General features: G+C 41.6%; 1 protein-coding gene across 1 annotated transcript in view; it reads right to left on the bottom strand.

Annotated features, from left to right (window-relative positions):
- WDR44 (WD repeat domain 44) overlaps positions 1-3,661 on the bottom strand; it is a 73,306-nt gene extending 69,645 nt beyond the window's left edge. Inside the window, exon 1 of the mRNA XM_087426632.1 lies at positions 3,198-3,661. Within this exon, the coding sequence (XP_087282758.1) occupies positions 3,198-3,274 (77 nt within the window). The 5' untranslated portion in view covers positions 3,275-3,661. The remainder of the gene's footprint in view (positions 1-3,197) is intronic.
- Between the last annotated feature and the right edge of the window lie 15,030 nt (positions 3,662-18,691).

Below are 18,691 nucleotides of genomic sequence, written 5' to 3' on the forward strand. Positions count from 1 at the left end.
CACACTTCCTCCTGCTTTCCTGCTTTATCAAAAGACAGCACGGTAGCAAAAAGAACAGCAGACTGTGAAAGTGATCTGGATTCTAGTCCTAACTCTGACATTAATTTGCCGTGGCACCTTGGACAAGTCATTTTCCCTCTCCAGGCTATGGTTTTCACATTTTATATGAAGGAGTTTAACTAGATGTCCCTTCTAGCTGTAACATGCTATGATCTAATAAAATTCCTATCTGACAAACAAAATACGTATTCCTAGAAAGTGGGAATTTCTAGCCAAGAGAACTGAAAAGTTTGGGCTGCTGGTTTTAAAGAGACGCATCAGTTCAATTCAACAAGTTGGTCCTAAAGCGTTTTACTCCAGAATCTCTTAGAGGGGAATACCCTCTACACACACACACCCACACCCACACAGTCTGGGGCAGCTATGATGTACTAGGAAAAAATACTGGACTAGGAGTCTGAAGAACTGGTTTCAAATCCCAGCTCTGCAGCTTACAAGCTGTGTCTCCTAGGCCAGTTCATTAACTTCTTTGAGTCTAAGGTCTCTCATATGTAAAAAGAGAGATAAGAATAAGGAAACCTGACCTAAAATATCAATCAAAATAAAGCATTATAAATATGGTGTATATTGCAGAGCTGGGCACGCGGAGATGATCTGCCACTGTGGAAAAGTAGGCTGCATTGGAATCAAAAGTCTTTCTATTAAAAAACTGGGCTGATTTTTAACTTATTAAATTTGCTTTCAAAGAGTAGAATAACAAAGCTGAAGACACCAGTGGAGTGGAAATAGAAGAAATCAATTTTAGGAAAGGGATTGTGTATGTGGATTCTGCTAATTAACAAAACACACCAGATAACTCGCAACTGCCTACTCAGCTTACTACAATTTGGTGAAATGGTCTGTGTACTCTAGAACATGCAATAGCAAGGAACATTTCTTGAAGTGCCCAAACTCAGTCTGTTAATCTTAGAGTTTGTATGGTATGCCACTACTCCAGTTCATATCAAGGGACAGAAGATATTTCTCATGACCAGATATCTAGTGGCACCATCTGTTTCCACAAATCAAGAATTCTCATTGCATTTTTAGGTTGTTAGTTACCCAGCCAAGCCTCCTCACAGTACCTTATGCAAATAACAAAACTTGTCACAAAGGACAGAGAAAATGTTAATGATGCCAACCTTTTGCTGTCCTCCCAGTACTGCTAGTTCTTTTCAGATGCAGTTCTCCAGATGAGTCTAATTCTCTTCCAAATCCCCTCACTAATACAGGATAGAGCCATGAAATTCACAGACTGACATAACAGTTTTAACCACAGAGCTCAAAATGCTCAATATTTGGGCAGGTCAGAGTTAAAATTAGAATGCTGGGTCCCAAGAGACATTTTTACTTTTCACCAAGTATCAAAGGATCAAAGTGCTTGAGAAGCTATATTGTCCCGTGAGAGAAGAAGTGACTCTATCAATTCTATCAAAATGACTCATTCAGTTTAGATAAGTTAAATAGCTCCAAGTTCTGCATACTTCCTCCCAAAGTAAGCACTGTGTGAAGCTAAATTTGCAGGAAAAGAAGTCAGAAGAGAATGAACATTTGAGTTCTTTCTCTGTGCCAGGTAATGGACTAAGCAGTTTACACAGGTCCTGATATAACTGTCCTTAAAAATTAAATTTGCTTTATTCATTGAAAAGGAACAATATTCACATAGTTCTAAATTGATTAAAATCATATACATCCATTGCTATTTTCCTCCCCTCCTTCGCATACACACACAAAAGTACTAAAGGATTAGGCCTTATTCAACCTAAACTGACAGTTGATTACTTTGAGGGGAAAACCACAAAAACAAAATTTAATTTCAAGGGACTCCAAAGTATTTGGAAATCCAAATGTATTTTCTATCCTCTACCATCTAGCTATGAACTTGTGTCAGATACTGAACTTGAAGGAGATTCAGTGCCATCTCAAGATCGGCCAGCGTCACTCAAAATCCCATAATGGTGACATGAAGGTTGGTGGAAACACACACACATCAGCCATCTACCAAAGTACATTTCTTTCGATTTTGTTGCTGCCACTTTTTTGGTATATATTACACATAATATATATTAGGTTTTATAACGACTTCTAGAAAGTACAGGTAACTTTATTTACATCAAACAAGGTATTTCTTCTACCGGGTAAGCTTGAAAACTGAAGGCAGCTGACTCCTGGAACCATATTAGGGACTTATATTAACATACAAATTTTACCACTTCTCTAGTTCTTATAGCATGAAAATATATTTCACTGCCTCTAGTTCCACACAAGTCTGTAGAAGAGTTTGGTGAAATTGCTTTAAACATTATTTCAACTTTGAAAAGTGGAGGAGTGGGTAAGCAGAAGTCGCAGTCAAGCGAAGCACGCCAACTACTGGACTTCCTACTCAGAATCTCCCAGATTAATCACCACTAAAACATCTTGCAGAATTAGATAAAGAGCACAAAGCTGTGGCTCTCCTTCCAACCACCAGATTACTCAGCACTTGTTTGTATCCCTGTAGTCGGTTGTGTACGTTTATGTCCGGCTACCCTTTTAAGACCGCGTTCTTCCTAATGGTAAAGGACCTTGTCTTCGATTTCCTTTGCCTCACGGTAAGGTGCTATTTTAATAAAACCCTTTTGATCTAGAGGTACATCAGCTAGAGGACTTTCCCAAGTAAACACGCAACCTTTCTCCCGCTCCTCTTCTTTCTGTGCAGCGAAGAGGACGGCGAATAGGGAGAGTTACAGCTCCCTTTGAAACGAACAGGTAAGTCAGCGGCAAAAGAAAGAAAGAGATGCGAAATGTAATTTCTCCTGTTACTGCTCCTTTAATCTACGGTCCCCAAGGCCAAAACGGATGTTTCAAAGGTAAGCTCTGAACCCCACAAATACAAATCGCCGGCTCTCAGGCACCTAAGCTGTCCCACCTCGCAGAAGCTGGACAAGACGAGAAAGGGGCTCCGAGAGAGCCGCTGGGGCCGTTCACCAGGGAAAGGAGGGGATGTGCCCGAGGTGGGCGACTCCCCCTCCCCCGACTCCCTCTGAAGTGCCCGAGTGAGACTGAGAGGAGCAGCGGCGGCGGACACAGCGGGACCGGGGAGGGGTGTGGGGAGAAGGCACGGGGGTAGCCGGGGGACCGGGACGCCCGGCTTCTGGGCCATAGCTACAGTTACTCACCCTACAGGGTAGCCGCCCCCTAGGTGCACATCTTCAGGGGCATCAAAGAATTCCTCGGTGTCGCTTTCCGACGCCATTTATAGGACACACCCGCGGGTGAGGGGGCTGGCGTCGCCTGGAGAGAGGGTGACTCTGGTCTCCTCCTCGTCGTCCTCCTCACCAGCGAGACCGGGGGGAGGTGGGTGCCGGGCGAGGATGAGGAGGGAGCAGATGATCTGGAGTGAGGAGCCGTTAGGGGCAGGGGGCCGCCGTCGGCTGCCGGGCTGCGAGAATGACCGGCAGAGCGGCCGCCTGAGGAGGCGGCCGTGGGTCCAAGGACTGTTGCTGCCGCCGCTCCCGGCGATAGGTGTACAGGGAGAGCGAGAGAAGAGGCGGTGGCTCTCCTCAGTGGGGGAGGGCGGGCGCGCCGACGACAGCCGCTCCAATTTCTCCCGCAGCAGCAATTACAGCAGCTGGGAGAGCTGGTTGCCCGCAAAATACGGACGCGCACCTACCCTCGCGAGATTTCCGGAGCGGACGGTAGGGCGTGGGCGGGGCGAAGAGGAGGCGGAGGCGGCCCCAGAGAGGCAGCGCTCCGATTTCTTCTACTCGAGAAGCCTATCAAAACGGCGCAAGCGCGTTGAGGGCATTAGGTGAGAGCCGGAAGTAGCCGAGAAGCGTGGGGATGAGCCTCCTGAAGGGAGGAGTCTAGGACCTGCGCAGGAGCGGCGTGGTGCCCGGGCTCCGAGGGGCGGCTGCTCATGTTGGTGGGGTCCGGCAGAGCGTCGTACCCGCCTAACTCTGCGCTTCCAAAGAGAGGCTTTTTCAGAGGGGTGATTTTGAGTGTGCTTTTTACTTGCGAGAAAATGCTGTCGGAAAAAACGTTGGCATTGTGCTTTGCGTTTACGTCGTCCTCACTTATCAAAGCCCGGAATATCCCACCCTAGGGCGTAGGCAGGTCTACCACCTCTAGCGTTACAAGAGTAAACCGCCCTATTTATAACAAGATCTCTAATTGAGATCCCTAAATACGGTCCTGCCGGCCAGAGGGTGGGGTCGGTGAGAGATACGTGGGAGTATGCCAGTTCCATGAAGTAATAATGGATATGCTGCTGGAGCTGAGCCAGCATAGGGCCTCCGGTTACTTTTTCTCTGCAAATATCTGTTGCCCACGCTTAATGTGAGAAAAATCCGTACATGCTGGCCAAGATGTGCGTCAGTCAGATGGTAAATGTATATTGAGCAGACACCGCTGCAAGGCTAAGAGCTAGTAACTTAATTCTGATCCTCGACTGCCCGAAGTCCAGTGATGAAAATACAAAGGTACTTTTTAAAAGACCAAGATGTTCTTTCTTAAATAACGGGTCATTGAGCATGAAAGTGATAACATTGATTTTCTATATGATCGCAAAGCACATTTATTTTTCCCACTGACGTCATGACAGGCAGGCTCTCTGAGCTGTTAGCGCAGCCTCAACTATTGCTCGAAATGGCGGCGGAAAAGAAGGATTGGGACCAGGGGCATGGCCTCAGAGACGCTGGAATGGGGCTCTAGATTCCTCCTTGTAAAGCAACCAGGAAAAGATCTGGTGTTGTCTGGTGGACTTGTGTAAAACCAAATGCCATATACTGTATATTCTGTAACACCCGAGGGAGTTCAGGGAAAACACGGCATAATCAAATATGGTACTATTTTTGCAGCAAACCGTATGATTATTCATACGGCGTAAATAAATATCAGTAAATAGCCTCATTCAGTTCAGGTCAGATACTACTGACAAGTAAGTTTAAGTTAGATCAATTTGACTCTCAAATAGATTGCTAAACAAACCAAAATTCTTAGTTTCCAGAGCTTTTTGGATTTCAGAACTGCGGACAAGAGATTTGTGGATCTTTGTGAGGATATGACTTTTGTCACAATCTAGTAATTATTAGCTTTTATGTGTTTTAAACATATTAATTTTCTAGGCATAAAAATGTATCTCAAAGTACTAACCTGTTATTTTGTTGCTCACTAGGAAAGATATGCTTTTTTCCTTATGTTATGGAAAGATGTAAGTAAACAAACAACCTGAAGTTATTCTCTTCCTAGTTATCTAATAATGAATTTATGTTTGCCTTAAAAATTAAAGTTTGGTGTAATGTACTGTTCTAGGTGCTGAGGACAATTCAAAGATGAAGACGACAACTTAGTTCCTGTCTTCCTGGAAGGAGCTCACGATCTGGCAATGGAGACAAATATGGAGTCCTAGTTGGATGCTTTTTTTCACTATACCATACCACCTCTCTTGGACCTTTTAAGGTACCTTAAACATTATACTTAGAAAAAGTCAAAATGGAATAGGAATGATAAGATGAAAACATTTTTAGAGCTATTAAAGTTGTCTATTTAAATGCTTTTATCAATTGTATGAGAAAGTGAATTTCTGGGAATGTCAAAACACGTGGGTACCACCTATCATTTTTAAAGATGTCAAAAGATGTGTTTGTTTTGCCTGTAACATCTGTTCTTGAGTTTTAAAGCAGCAGGTTTTAGGTTTAGTCCAAGACAGTGAGTTTGAAGTTTTTCTCCTTATTAGAAATGGAACCCTTTAATCAAACCTAATTTCATGCAAAAGTCCATATATCGTAAAAATAAAAACTGCTCTAGTTGAAGCAGGAATAGTTCAGGTCCCTGCCTGTTTGGCCTTCCCTGAGTCTCCAGAGACTACACCAAGGTTCCATTTAAAAAAAAAAAAATTGAAAACTACTAGTCCAAAGCAGGGGTTAGCAAATTATGGTACGTTGGATGAATCTGTCCTGCCGTCTGTTTTCGTAAATAAAGTTTCATTGGAACGTAGCCAGGCTTATTCGTTTATGTATTGCACATGTCTGCTCTCAGGGCAGAGTTGAGTAGTTGGGACATAGACTCTACAGTCTGCAAAGCCTAAAATATTTACCATCAGGCTCTTTACAGAAAAATTTTGCTGACTCTTGGTCCGTGGGATGCTATTTCTAGGGTACCCCAGAACTGAAAGTATACTCAAATTAAATGGTTACTTGAATCAGTTTCACAACAGAATTGTATAATGCAGCAAAATCATACATATAGATGAAAATGAAGATAAAACCTTTTCCCACCTGGCTCAGTCCCAATGATTTTAAAAACTACACAGGTCTAAGGCTAAGGTAAGTTTAAGGAAACTTTTTATGCTTCCTTATCTGCGTAGCATAAACTCTCCTTAGAAATTCCAAAGGCTTGAGGTCACAGCCACTGTATGGAACAACTTGTCTGTGGGATGCTTGCTCTCTCCTCTTGGCAAGAATAATACAAACTGGTAGTATCCTTGGGGCCAATTTCGCTCCAACCCCAAGTGTAATCATTTGTAACGTGTGTAATGCATGTAGGCTTTTGTTACAAACAAGAGCTAACGTGATAACTCAGGGAAAAACTTTTATCTACAAGGTTAGGTGATTTGAAGATACAATATTGACATGAAAAGATTTAATATTGCAATCTCTGTGAGGGTTTTTATGGATTTTGAAGTATCAGAATCTATGAAAAAATCATTCTGAAACTGGCCAAAATTTCTCCGAGCCAAGATAAAATTCTATAATCATCAACCCTTAATTATCTGTTTGAAAGGTCAGTTGTGTTACAGGTTATAATAGTAAATATTCAAAAAAATCATTTCTCTTTGTCTTTGAAATCTTTATATCTTTTTCAAGTCCACCTTACCTTCTTAATAATGGTTTATGTTAATATTAAAATGAATTATTAATCTCTGAGCACACAAGAACTGAAAGTAGACAAAGATAGTCTAGAAATGTGTTAAGAGAGACAGAAAAGCCAGCCTGGGATTTAAAATGTGTAATGGAATATTATGTAGCCATGTATTACTGTTCAGAACTCTGGAAGAAAGCTAACTGGAATTATCTTAAACAAAAAAAGGGAGTTTATTTGTTTGCATAATCAAATACAGACTGCTATGACACTTGTCTGTTCCTTTGTGATTAAGAGAACAATTTGAGCATAAGGTGAATTTTGCGTTTGCTTATGTGTGATTTTATCAGCCAGAAACATTAGGTGAAAGCAGAAAACTACGCCCAGCTCAATCAAGTCGCATAGGAATACACACATACATACCCCAAACATCTACCAGCTACCTCGTTTCCTTGTGTGTGTTTTGAGCCACACCCATCTACCTCTGGTATTACTTTTCCTCTGATTTCAGCTGACCCTCCGTCCACCACTTCACAATAACTCCCAAGCTGCAACCTCTCTGATACCTATTTCCATAAGCAGACTTCAAGTCTTTTTCAAAATAAAGCACCATATTTATTGTAGTATTTATGTATTTCTTAACTATTTAACATGTGTAAAACTGTGCTACCATTTTTATTAGGTTCATATCTTTTTGTGTATGTGTCACTGACAAAGTTTTTGAGTGTTGTACTCCTAGCCCCGTTTTCCCCATAAACCCTGTGGTTTTTATTGAACAATTTTGCATAGTGCATTGATTTTTAGGAAAGCGTATGTCCCCTTATAGCAGCACCAACTGTGGTCCAGATGAAGTAGCTTCAGGCATGGCTGGATCCAGGGTCCCAGGTACATCAATACTCTATCTTCCTGTCCATCTCTCATCTTTACTTATCTCTGCTGCTTTTTGTGCTTTGGCTTCAATCTTCCTCTTGCAGATAGCTTCCTCTTCTAGTCAACAAAGATGGCTGCAAGCAATTTCAGTTTATAATGTCTTAATAATTCTCAATCCCAAAGGAAGTGAGACTTTCTCTCTCCCAGTGTTCATATATTAAATCTCAAGAACGATGTTGATTGGTCTTAGGAAATCCCTCTAGCTAAAGGCATAGAGAATTCTAATTTGTCAGGCCTGGGTCAGCTGATTCCCTGCCACACACCATGTGGGGAAAGACTACTGTGCTTATCTTCTTCACTAGGACCACGTAGAGTATGCAGTGGATATTTTTTTCTAAGAAAGTGTTAGTAGCAGACAGGAACAATGTGCTAACCATAAGTTATTAAGGGTTCAGTTTCGATATTCATTGACATGACAAGAGCTCATGATGTGTTAAATGAAAACAGATGTTACAAAATACTGCATGTGGAATAATCCCATTTCTGTAAAATCATTTATCTATGTATCTATATGTGTATATAAGCATAGAGAATTCTGGAAGAATGTTCACAAATGATTGATGGTGATTTGTCTTTGGTTACTGATTAAAATAATTATAAGAGATTTGTGCCTTATTTGTATCTTTATATAGTGATTGAATTTTCTACAGTGAATATGTATTACTTTGTAAACAAGGGGAAAATAGTAAAAGAAGATATATAACCAATCATATACAAGTACACTTGTATCATACACTTGTATCATATACAAGGTAGACTTACATACAAAATTAAGACCGGAAATTCATTCCCAATATAGTGTATGGCTGTGAGTCCTGGGCCTATTGCAGGTATTACACTTAGCTTCTGGAACAGTTTAATAAGTGCCACTAAGAAGCTGAACTTGGAAAAAATACCCACAAAGCAAATCTTGGAATGTAATTAGCCTACCAGTAAAAAGTCGTATTTTCTGATTGCGGGCCTGACGCTCAAAGAGAATGGTAATGGTAATTTCCAAAGTAACTGTGAAATGATGGACTGATGTGAAGCTTCTAGAACCAAAATATAATATTAGAGGTTCACTTCTAATAATATGGACTAAATATAATTATGTTTTTCAAAATAAGCAGTATATATGGTCTGATCTAAACAGAGAGAAACTAAGACATATGAACTTTATGCTTCAAAAAATCACTCTAGGTCAAAAACTGGAGAAAATCTTTTGTTTTTCTCCCATGGCATTTATATATAGTTTTAACTGCTGAAACTTAATCTAATGGCAAACATTTATATAAAAATATCAATTACCAGGCTAATACACACACACACACACACACACTCAACAGCAACAACTAGAATTTTATGGACTCTTAGAATTGGAAGGGACTTTTGTTTTGTTTTGTTTTTTTATAATTTTATTTATTTATTTATTTTTCCCCCAAAGCCCCAGTAGATAGTTGTATGTCATAGCTGCACATCCTTCTAGTTGCTGTATGTGGGACGCGGCCTCAGCATGGCCAGACAAGCGGTGCGTTGGTGTGCGCCCGGGATCCGAACCTGGGCCGCCAGCAGCGGAGTGCACGCGCTTAACCACTAAGCCACGGGGCTGGCCCTAGAAGGGACTTTAAAGGTCACCAGTCCAAGCCTCATATCTAATACACGAATTCCTTTTACAAAATTCCCTAAGCCGTCACTCAGGGACATGGAGCTTACTATTTACTCAATCCTCTTTTTTTTTTTTTGCTGAGGAAGACTCGCCCTGAGCTAACATCTGTGCCAGTCTTCCTCTATTTTGTATGTGGGTTGCTGCCACAGCATGGCTGCTGACTAGTGGTGTAGGTCCGTGCCCAAGAACCCAACCCAGGCCACCAAAGCTTAGCATGCTGAACTTAACCACTAGGCCATAGGGCTGGCCCCTACCCAATCCATTTGTTGATAAAGGTTAACAAATTTCTTCATTGTGTTTAGCCCAAATCTGCATTTCTGCAATTTCCATTCACTGGTTATAATTCTGGATACTAAGTCCTCACAAAACCTCTTATCTACTTAAAGATGGTTATCAGTCCTCTTTATGTTTTTTTATCTGGGAATATACACTGATGTGTTTACACTGAATGCGTTCAGAGACAAAAATGGGAATTTCAACTGCACAATTAAGGTGGTACATTAAATAAATATGTGATAATATAGGTACATACTAAACGTGTTATATATAGGGTACCCTGTCTAATCATATGCTTTCTATGTGTATCTAATGATAATATGTTATATTAGAATAGCTCTTTATACTTTCTGAGATAGTTTCACATCTCATGTCATTCAATGATAATAAAATAATAATAATTGCTATCATCAAATTAGTGCTAGGCACTGTATTAAGTACTTTGCATATATTGTTTCACTTAATCCATATGCTATATGAGGAATATACTACTACTGTCCCCATTTTGTAGGTGGGGAAATCTGAGGTTTAGAAGAGTTAAGTAACTTGCCCAAAGTTTCACAGCTAGCATTTAGTGGTCAAGATTTGAGCCCAAGTCAATCTGAATCCAGAGCCTGAACTCTTAAGTGCTTTATAGTATGAAAGATCATATTATCACCTGAGACATTGAGAGGTTTAATGACATGCCCAAGATCACACTTTTATTTTATTTTATTTTTTCCCCTATCTCCCTACAGTTTGCTCTAGTTTTACTAGCTTGTAGCAAATGAGCCATGTTAATGAGTGAAGTGCCTGAAATAATATTACAACAAAAAAAGTAGTTGATTGATATCTCTTATTTTTTTTCATTTTTTATGATGTTCTTTATCTAAATGGGTACATCTCTACATTGGGGATTGTGGTAGGCAGAATTTTAGGATAAACCCCAAGGTTTCCTAGCTCCTGGTGTACACACACCTCCTCCCAGTTACTCAGTTCAGTGCTAATCTAGGTGCTGCTGTGAAGGAATTTTGCAGATGTAATTCAGTCCCAAATCAGTTGACTTTAAGATAGGGAGATGATTATACAGGTGGATCTGACCTAATCACATGAGCCCTTTAAAAGCAGAGTTTTCTCTGGCTGGTGGGGAAGAGGAAGCCAGAGAAATGCACTCTGGCTGGTCTGGAAGAAAGCAAATATCTATGCTGTGAACTGCCCATGGGGGCCATGAGGTGTGGAATGTGGCCTCTAGGAGCTGAGAGTGGCCCCCGCTGCTGGTCAGTGAGGAAATGCGGACCTCAGTCCTATGGCTGCAGGGATCTGAATTCTGCCCACAACCTGAATGAGCTGGGAAGAGGACCCCAAGCTCATGAGAAAGCAGCCTGGCTGACACCTTTATTTCAGCCTTGTTAGACCCCGAGCAGAGAGCCTAGCCACACTATACCCAGACTTCTGACTTATAGAACTGTGAGCTAACGAATTGGTATTTCTAAAAGCCACTGACTTTGTGGTAATTTGTTATGAAGCAATAAAAACTACTACGGGGGTAAATATCCCTGTCCTCCCTCTGCCAGTTAAGAACCACGGGTCTAGGAAGGGAATGGTAAAACAGGCGCAATACATCAGGAGGTGCTGTTTGCTTTCTGAAGTCTTTGAGTGCACTTGAGAATAAACTTGGGAGTGAAGGTTAAGGTGTAACAGGAGAGAAAAACAGTGAATTCAGAAAAAAATAACCTAACGTGCATTTGAGATGTGAAAGAAGCATCTTGTTTCACATACACTCATACATACACTACACCCAAAATTCAACCCCATTTGCAAAGTATTCCGCAGAGCTTCAGCAATCCTGTTACCCATGTAATGTTAGGGACTGTCCAAGCCCCTGTTTCTGTGGTTTTTTACCGTTGAGTGAACCCGCTTGCCTTTAGAACTTGGGCTTAGTTTCAATGTTAATCTTACTGCTAACCTTCCAGTATCATTATCTGGCTTCACTGTGGTTGCTTGTTCATTCATTCCTTCATGCATTCAACAGATGTTTATCAAGGGCTTACTGTGTGCCAGGCATTGTGCTATGTAGTGGGTTAACAATGGTATGGCCTCATCCTTCTGGTTTGGGCTTTGCATCCCTGACTTGTAGCTCCAGTACTCAGCGCCTGGAATCTGACACATGTGACACAAATCATCTGGGCATGGGGCTCCCAGTATTCATTGCCCAGCCCCTGAATAACTAAATCCCCAGCTTTTCATTTCTGGCTTTAGCCTATGTTCCTCATCTTTGAAGCCTAAACTTTTGCACACCAGCCTTCTCCAGCCTGCCTTGACTACAGTCTTTCCATGTTCTCTGGCTAGTGCTAAGTTATGGACTCAAAATCTAGCTTGCTGTGCCAGATCTTTTTGCCTGCTTGAGTCGTCCTGTCCACCTTTACTACTCTGTCCACCTGAGTCACATTGGCTGGCTGTTCTGGTTGGTCAATATCTATTCAATCCTTAGACCCGGCTTACCCAGACATCTTGAAGTTGAGAAATAGTAGATACAATTTTAGTATTTCACATTTTCTAACAACGTTTTATACCCTAAATGACCATTTTGTCAAGAGTAGATAACTTGTTTAAATACTTATAGTCATTGATCTGGCCTCAGTCTTGGGCAAAAGTCTGAAAGTCATGACCTAAGAAGAGGGATAGGAGATAAAACGAGAATAATCATTTATTCTGTACCTATGATCTGGCTAGCATTGTACACATTATCTCAATCATTCAATTCTTAAACCCCCCCCACTGTGTTTTTGTTTTTATTTTATAGAAAGGGACCTGAAGCACAGTAGCAGGATTAGAATTTGAATTTAAGTGAAGCTGGCCCTTAAATGCATGCTTTTCCCAGTATATTGCACCAAAATGCATACTTTTATCTCTGTTTTTCTTTTTGAAGGTTGCAGAATGGCCACGCTAGGAGTTAGAATTAACAGAGCTCACCTACCAGATACCATGTCAGACTCTGAAGGAAAGGTCTACATCGACTCTACATAATCTCAGTTCTAGTATCCTGAAAAAACCATAAGGCTTATTCAAGCAACTGTGCTTGTTGTCCTTTGCTCCTTTTGAGGATGACATGACTGGGTACCCTGATTGAGGTCAATCCAGGATTCTCATGTGGGCAAATGCAGGTTTTGTGTTAGCCTAATAAATTTAGTAGACAGAGTGAGGATGCTAACTAAATGTGGCCTGAATCTGAGGATTTGTGTATTTCACTAATTGTGGAAAATTCACAGCCATTATCTATAAGATATTGTCTGTCTTTTATTCTCTTTAGTATTTCCTTCTAGAACTCCCTTAGATGCACATTGGTCCTTCCCGTTATATCCTCCATGTGTCTTAACCTGTCTTTCATATTTTTCCTTGTGTGTGTTGTGATATTTGTTTGTGAGCACATGTTCATTGGAACTTTCTGTTTGGAGGTTCTTTGAGACCTGGGTTTAAAGTGAATTCTTCCAGAGGAGATTTGCACTTACTCCCACTAGTCACCTGGGAATGCTGCCAATCCAGAACTATTTTTTTCTTTCTTTCTTTTTTTTCTTGCTGAGGAAGATTCGCCCTGAGCTAACATCGATTGCCAATCTTTCCTCTTTTTTTTGCTTGAAGAAGATTAGCTCCTTAGCCAACATCTGTGCCAGTCTTCCTCCATTTTGTATTTTGGTTGCCGCCACAGCATGGCTGATAAGTGGTGTATGTCTGTGCCTGGGATCCAAACCCGCGAACCTGGGCCGCCAAAGTGGAACGTGTGGAACTTTAACCACTATGCCATGGGGTGGCCCCAATCCAGAACTATTTTAAGCTAAATTTCTGGTATGAGGTGTTTTGGCCATACAGGTACTGTGAATTCTGGACCCGGACCCTCCTGAGTACAGATTTGGGGTTATGATGTCTAAAGGGAACTTTTCTCTCTCTCTCTCTCTCTTTTTTTTTCTATTCTACCCAAAGCCAAAAGCAAGACAAGCACATATCTCTACCATCCGCCTCTGGGTGGTGTTTTTTTTTCCCCCTGTTCATCCATTAAGAGCATCACCCTTTGGGGGGCTGACTTTAAGCAGAGAAGGAGGGGGATGGTGTGTGCCTGATCCACCTTCTAACCTTGCCTGGCCCCCAGGGTTTATCTCTTTCGTCCCTTGCACTTGATTGGCCCATTAAAACTACTCTCTAGTCCGGCCCCGTGGCTTAGTGGTTAAGTGAGCGCGCTCCACTGCTGGCGACCCGGGTTCGGATCCCGGGCTCGCACCGACGCGCTGCTTCTCCAGCCATGCTGAGGCCGCGTCCCACATACAGCAACTAGAAGGATGTGCAGCTATGACACACAACTATCTACTGGGGCTTTGGGGGGAAAAATAAATAAATAAAATCATAAAACTACTCTCTAGGGTTACTAGGAACCAGTAGCTATCCCAAGGTAAATGCCAGCTTCATAGCTTCCTTTTTTTCCCTCTGGAGTGTTGCTAACATATTCTTACTAGCTCTCATTTTCCCACCATCTCAACCACCAACTCTGCATTTAAAAGGAAATATTCCACCTATCATATCTATCTATTTATCATTTTAAGATGTACTATACTGGAGGTATTTCTTTGGCCATCTCTTTCTTCTTGTTTTTTTTTTTTTGGTGAGGAAGATTAGCCCTGAGCTAACATCTGTTGCCAATCCTCCTCTTTATGCTGAGGAAGATTGGCCCTGGGCTGACATCTGTGCCCAGCTTCCTCTACTTTATTTGTGGAACGCCGCCACAGCATGGCTTGATAAGGGGTGCATAGGTCCGTGCCCGGGATCTGAACCTGCGAACCCCAGGCCACTGAAGTGGAGCGTGTGAACTTGACCACTACAGCACCGGGCCTGGCCATCTCTTTTGACATGTTACCTCAATTCAGTTCTATTACACAGAAAGAGAGGGATTTGAATAGGTGAATTAAGTTCTGGTGGAATTATCATGGAGGCAGTCTTTTAGGCAAAAAGTAAAACTGATTGTACAGAAGCTCTGCCTTTGGGTTCATATTGATTAGGCCATTACGTAGTTGTTGCAGTGGATATGTTGTTACCAGATTTATAGTGTCTTTGAAAAGATAAGGATGTTTGAGGTCCTGGATCAGCCAGTGTACCATAGCTACTTCTACCAGCAGCAGGTCCTGAAGAGGACGCTTTCTGGACTGGAGAACTGCAGAAAGAGGATCAAGCATTGTTTGGGTAGAAAGTGAGAATGCATTCTTTCCAGAAGAGCATAAGGATATCTAGTCTGCCTAGGAAGTATGGAGATTCAATCTGTTTGAAACCAAGCTACTTTATTACTGAGGAGCCATAACCTTTGTCTAAGAAGGGTCATTGATTTCTTTGACTGGAATCTAAGTCTTCCTCTTTTGGGTGTACATTGGTTAGTGGACAGCTATTCAATGTCCATCATTTTGGTTGAGGGATGAAAGTCAATGAGGCTAGTAACAGAAACCCATTTCCCTTGGTCATATACCATATGTGGGAAAGTCGAAATCTAAGCCATATCTCATACCAACTCTCAGAAAGACTCTGGACACCATTAATCTCTGAGGATGCCCATTGTAAACCCAAAAGTCATTCTGTAGATCAAAGGATAGAAGGCAAGAAGTGATTAACTAGTAATATCCTGAGCTGATGCTGCCCAAGGAGTAAGGGTTGGGGTGGTAGCAGAGGATGTTTATGGTGTTATAAAAGAAGAGTTGTGTTACGGACACGTGTAGTGAGAGAAATAGCAGTATTTGTTTTCAGCTTAGACTCAAAACTGTGAGTGGCTTTTCCCAGCAAAGTGTATTTGAAATGCACCTCCCATTGTCTCACTTTAAAGATGCAGAATGCTGGTTAGATCAGTAATTCTCAACCTGAATTCCCTACTCCATCCACAAACTTAGGTCTTGCCAAAATCTCAGGTATTCTGGGTCGAGGGCACATATCACTTGAAAAAACTCCTCAGTTGATTTTTATATATCCCCTTCCCTTCCCACTGGCCCCCCTTTTGGAACCATCAGATTAGACATTTACTGAATGTACTGCCAATTTCAATTAACTAGTACCGTAGGTAGTCAGCTGTTTACAGAGCGTATTGGAAGGAAATAAAGCTTAATGTAGAAATCAATTAATTCTCAATACTTACAGAAAGTACATGGGATTCCTAATAAGCACGCTGAAGAATTGGATCTCCCAGGTCAGTCAGCATGGGATAATAACAACTTGGGAGACAGACACTGATCCCTAGAACCTGGAAGGAAAAAGTACACGGGGCCAGTTCCTTAGAAAGGAGGATATGGAGATTGATATCAAAACCCACCATAGGGGCCAGCCTGGTGGTGCAAGCAGTTAAGTACAGGCGCTCTGCTGCGGTGGCCTGGGGTTTGCTGGTTCGGATCCTGGGTGCGCACTGACGCACCGCTTGTCAGGCCATGCTGTGGCGGCTTCCCATATAAAGTGGAGGAAGATGGGCATGGATGTTAGCCCAGGGCCAGTCTTCCTCAGCAAAAAGAGGAGGATTGGCAGATGTTAGCTCAGGGCTGATCTTCCTCACACACACACACAAAAAAAACGCCGTAGACCCTCAGAGTTTTATCTAAATATATACAATAAGTAAACAAGCAGTGTGTGTGTGTATGTGTGTGCACATGCATAAGTAGGTATACAGTTCTTATTGTTAGAGTTGAGGTTTAGTTATTCTCAACAGACATTTTTGCTGTCTTCATAAAGTCCCAAGTTAACGAACTTTCCTCATATTGTTATGGGTGCATTACTTGATAACCACGGTCAAGATCCTGACACCTAAGCTAAACAAAGCTATGTAAGCAGCCTGTCTTACTGCAATGGTTTTCAAACTATACGCTCACCTAGGGAGCCTGGTAAAATATAGATTCTGAGACTTCACCCTAGATCTATTGAATTCTGATCTCTGGGAGGGCCTTTAAATCAGAATTTTAAGAAGCTTCTCCCAAGTGACTGTGATGCAGGTGGTCCTTAGATAACACTTTAAACAAGGTTTATTTGAGGGAGCTTCATGTTATCTTTTCATACTGTAAGGATGGACATTTGGCCATCAGACTGAGGATTCCAGCCATAAATACTCAGAGACATCTGTAGAAAAAATGCCTTCCTTCCTCAAAGTGACTATGAAATTGGTGATGTGAGGTCTAAAATTGGGACTATTAAAATATAAATATAAATATAATACAAAATATATACTTATAAAATTTATAAATATATTTATAAAATATAAATATAAATTTATATTGTAAAATTAAGCTAATTAATTTAATTTAAATATAAATATAAGAATCTTAAGTATTTGTAAATGCTTTATAACAGTGTGTGTGTGGGGGGGCTGCTTTTGAAGATGTGTATTGTTCAAGCATGAATGAGGGGAAAGATTAAACCAGAGGGAGGTAAGGAAATGCAGCCCTACATGGTGGGTGGGTAGGGGTACCCTTGTAAAAAACAAATCCAAAATTCAAAAGTGTTTTTTTTTTTTTTTGAAAAAAAGAAAACGTGGCCTGACCAGAGTTAGGGACAGAAAGAAGTCTAAGAGAGCTGGGTACAGAATATATGATGGAAGCTGGAAAGTATAGCAGCTAGGGAGAGAGTCTAGAGAGAGACAATAGAGTGAAACTGCAGACCATTCAGGATGCTATAATCGTGGGGTCAGGGACCAGGAACAGTGTGGGAGCAGGGCCACTGTCACAAGCAGGGAGGAGGAGATAGAAACAGGACAACCTGGGAGCAGCCAGGGGGAAACTAGCCAAGTGGGTGCTGAGAGGTGGTTGAGAAGTTAGTGCTATTTCCAAAACCATGTTAGTGCTGAAACCCAAAACCATGTCTGTTGAAGGCCAAATAACAAAGGACTTTGCCCCTCGAAAGACCAGAAAGGAAGTTAAAGCTTATATTGTAATCTGGGACTGGAAGATGGCAGGAGGCAAAATTAATTTGAAAAACTAGACTTCAAGATCGGAGTCTAGTGACTGTTGTCACTCGTCTGTATTATAGGAGTGTTAGCAGTGAATACTGGAAGGGCCTAGTTAGTAGTTCACCCTGTGCAAAGTTGAGCAATACTTTGCCATCACTACAAATGCAAATCACTTTTCCCCAAATTTTCCTCTCAGTGCTTTAAATTTACTCACGTCTGCAATAGACTAAGGGAGCTGTTCTGTAGAGAAAAAATAAGGAGCCCAGCTAGAGGGTGTCCAGATCCATTTCACCCCGTTTGAAACCCCAATAGACCTTTCAGTTAAAGAACAAGATGCTCACCCTTTAAGTCCTGAAAATAGGAAGAATGTTTGCCTTTTTTATCCCCAAACAGTCCTCCCTAGGCTAGGGCTGAGGCAACAGCTAGCCTCCTGGCTGTCTGTAGCTTTAGACTATGCTCCTACATAAGAATTTGTTGATATGTATTCCAGCTACTTTTGAACCCTGGCTTTCTTGATCTGGCTACACATGCACCAAGACACTTTCTTGCTTCCCAGTCCATGGCCTTATCAAATATTCATGTCCCTTTTCTTCTGGAAAGGAATAATGGTCCCATCCCGTAAATACTCTATGTGTGTCTAGTTAAATGAAGTGAAAAGAGTTGAGAGGGCTATTTAATAGGACACCCCTGACAAAGCAGGGTGCAGGTTAGGAGAAGGCATGTCCCAGATCCTACTCAAGTTAGACCTTCCCATTTCCCCATGGCCAGAGACCTCCAAATTGTGGTTAGGCACTCCTACCTAGGATCAAGGCCCAAGTTTTCTGGTGTCTTCTTTGTTGTGGAATGACAACAACAGATGTCCTCTATTTCCATGGTCTCTCAACTATCTCTCTTCTAATCCCAGAAATATCTTCAGGTTTTTTGGGCTGGGCTGGCTGAGCTGTCCTCAGGACTTTTTAGCTAAGCAGCTGTTGATAAGAATGTGATGCTGTAATGAAAGCATCTAGAGAAGCTGCTCTGGGGATAAATTG

Source organism: Ceratotherium simum, chromosome X (assembly GCF_057802395.1).
Source record: "Ceratotherium simum simum isolate JZ-2026a chromosome X, ASM5780239v1, whole genome shotgun sequence".
NCBI lineage: Eukaryota > Metazoa > Chordata > Mammalia > Perissodactyla > Rhinocerotidae > Ceratotherium > Ceratotherium simum.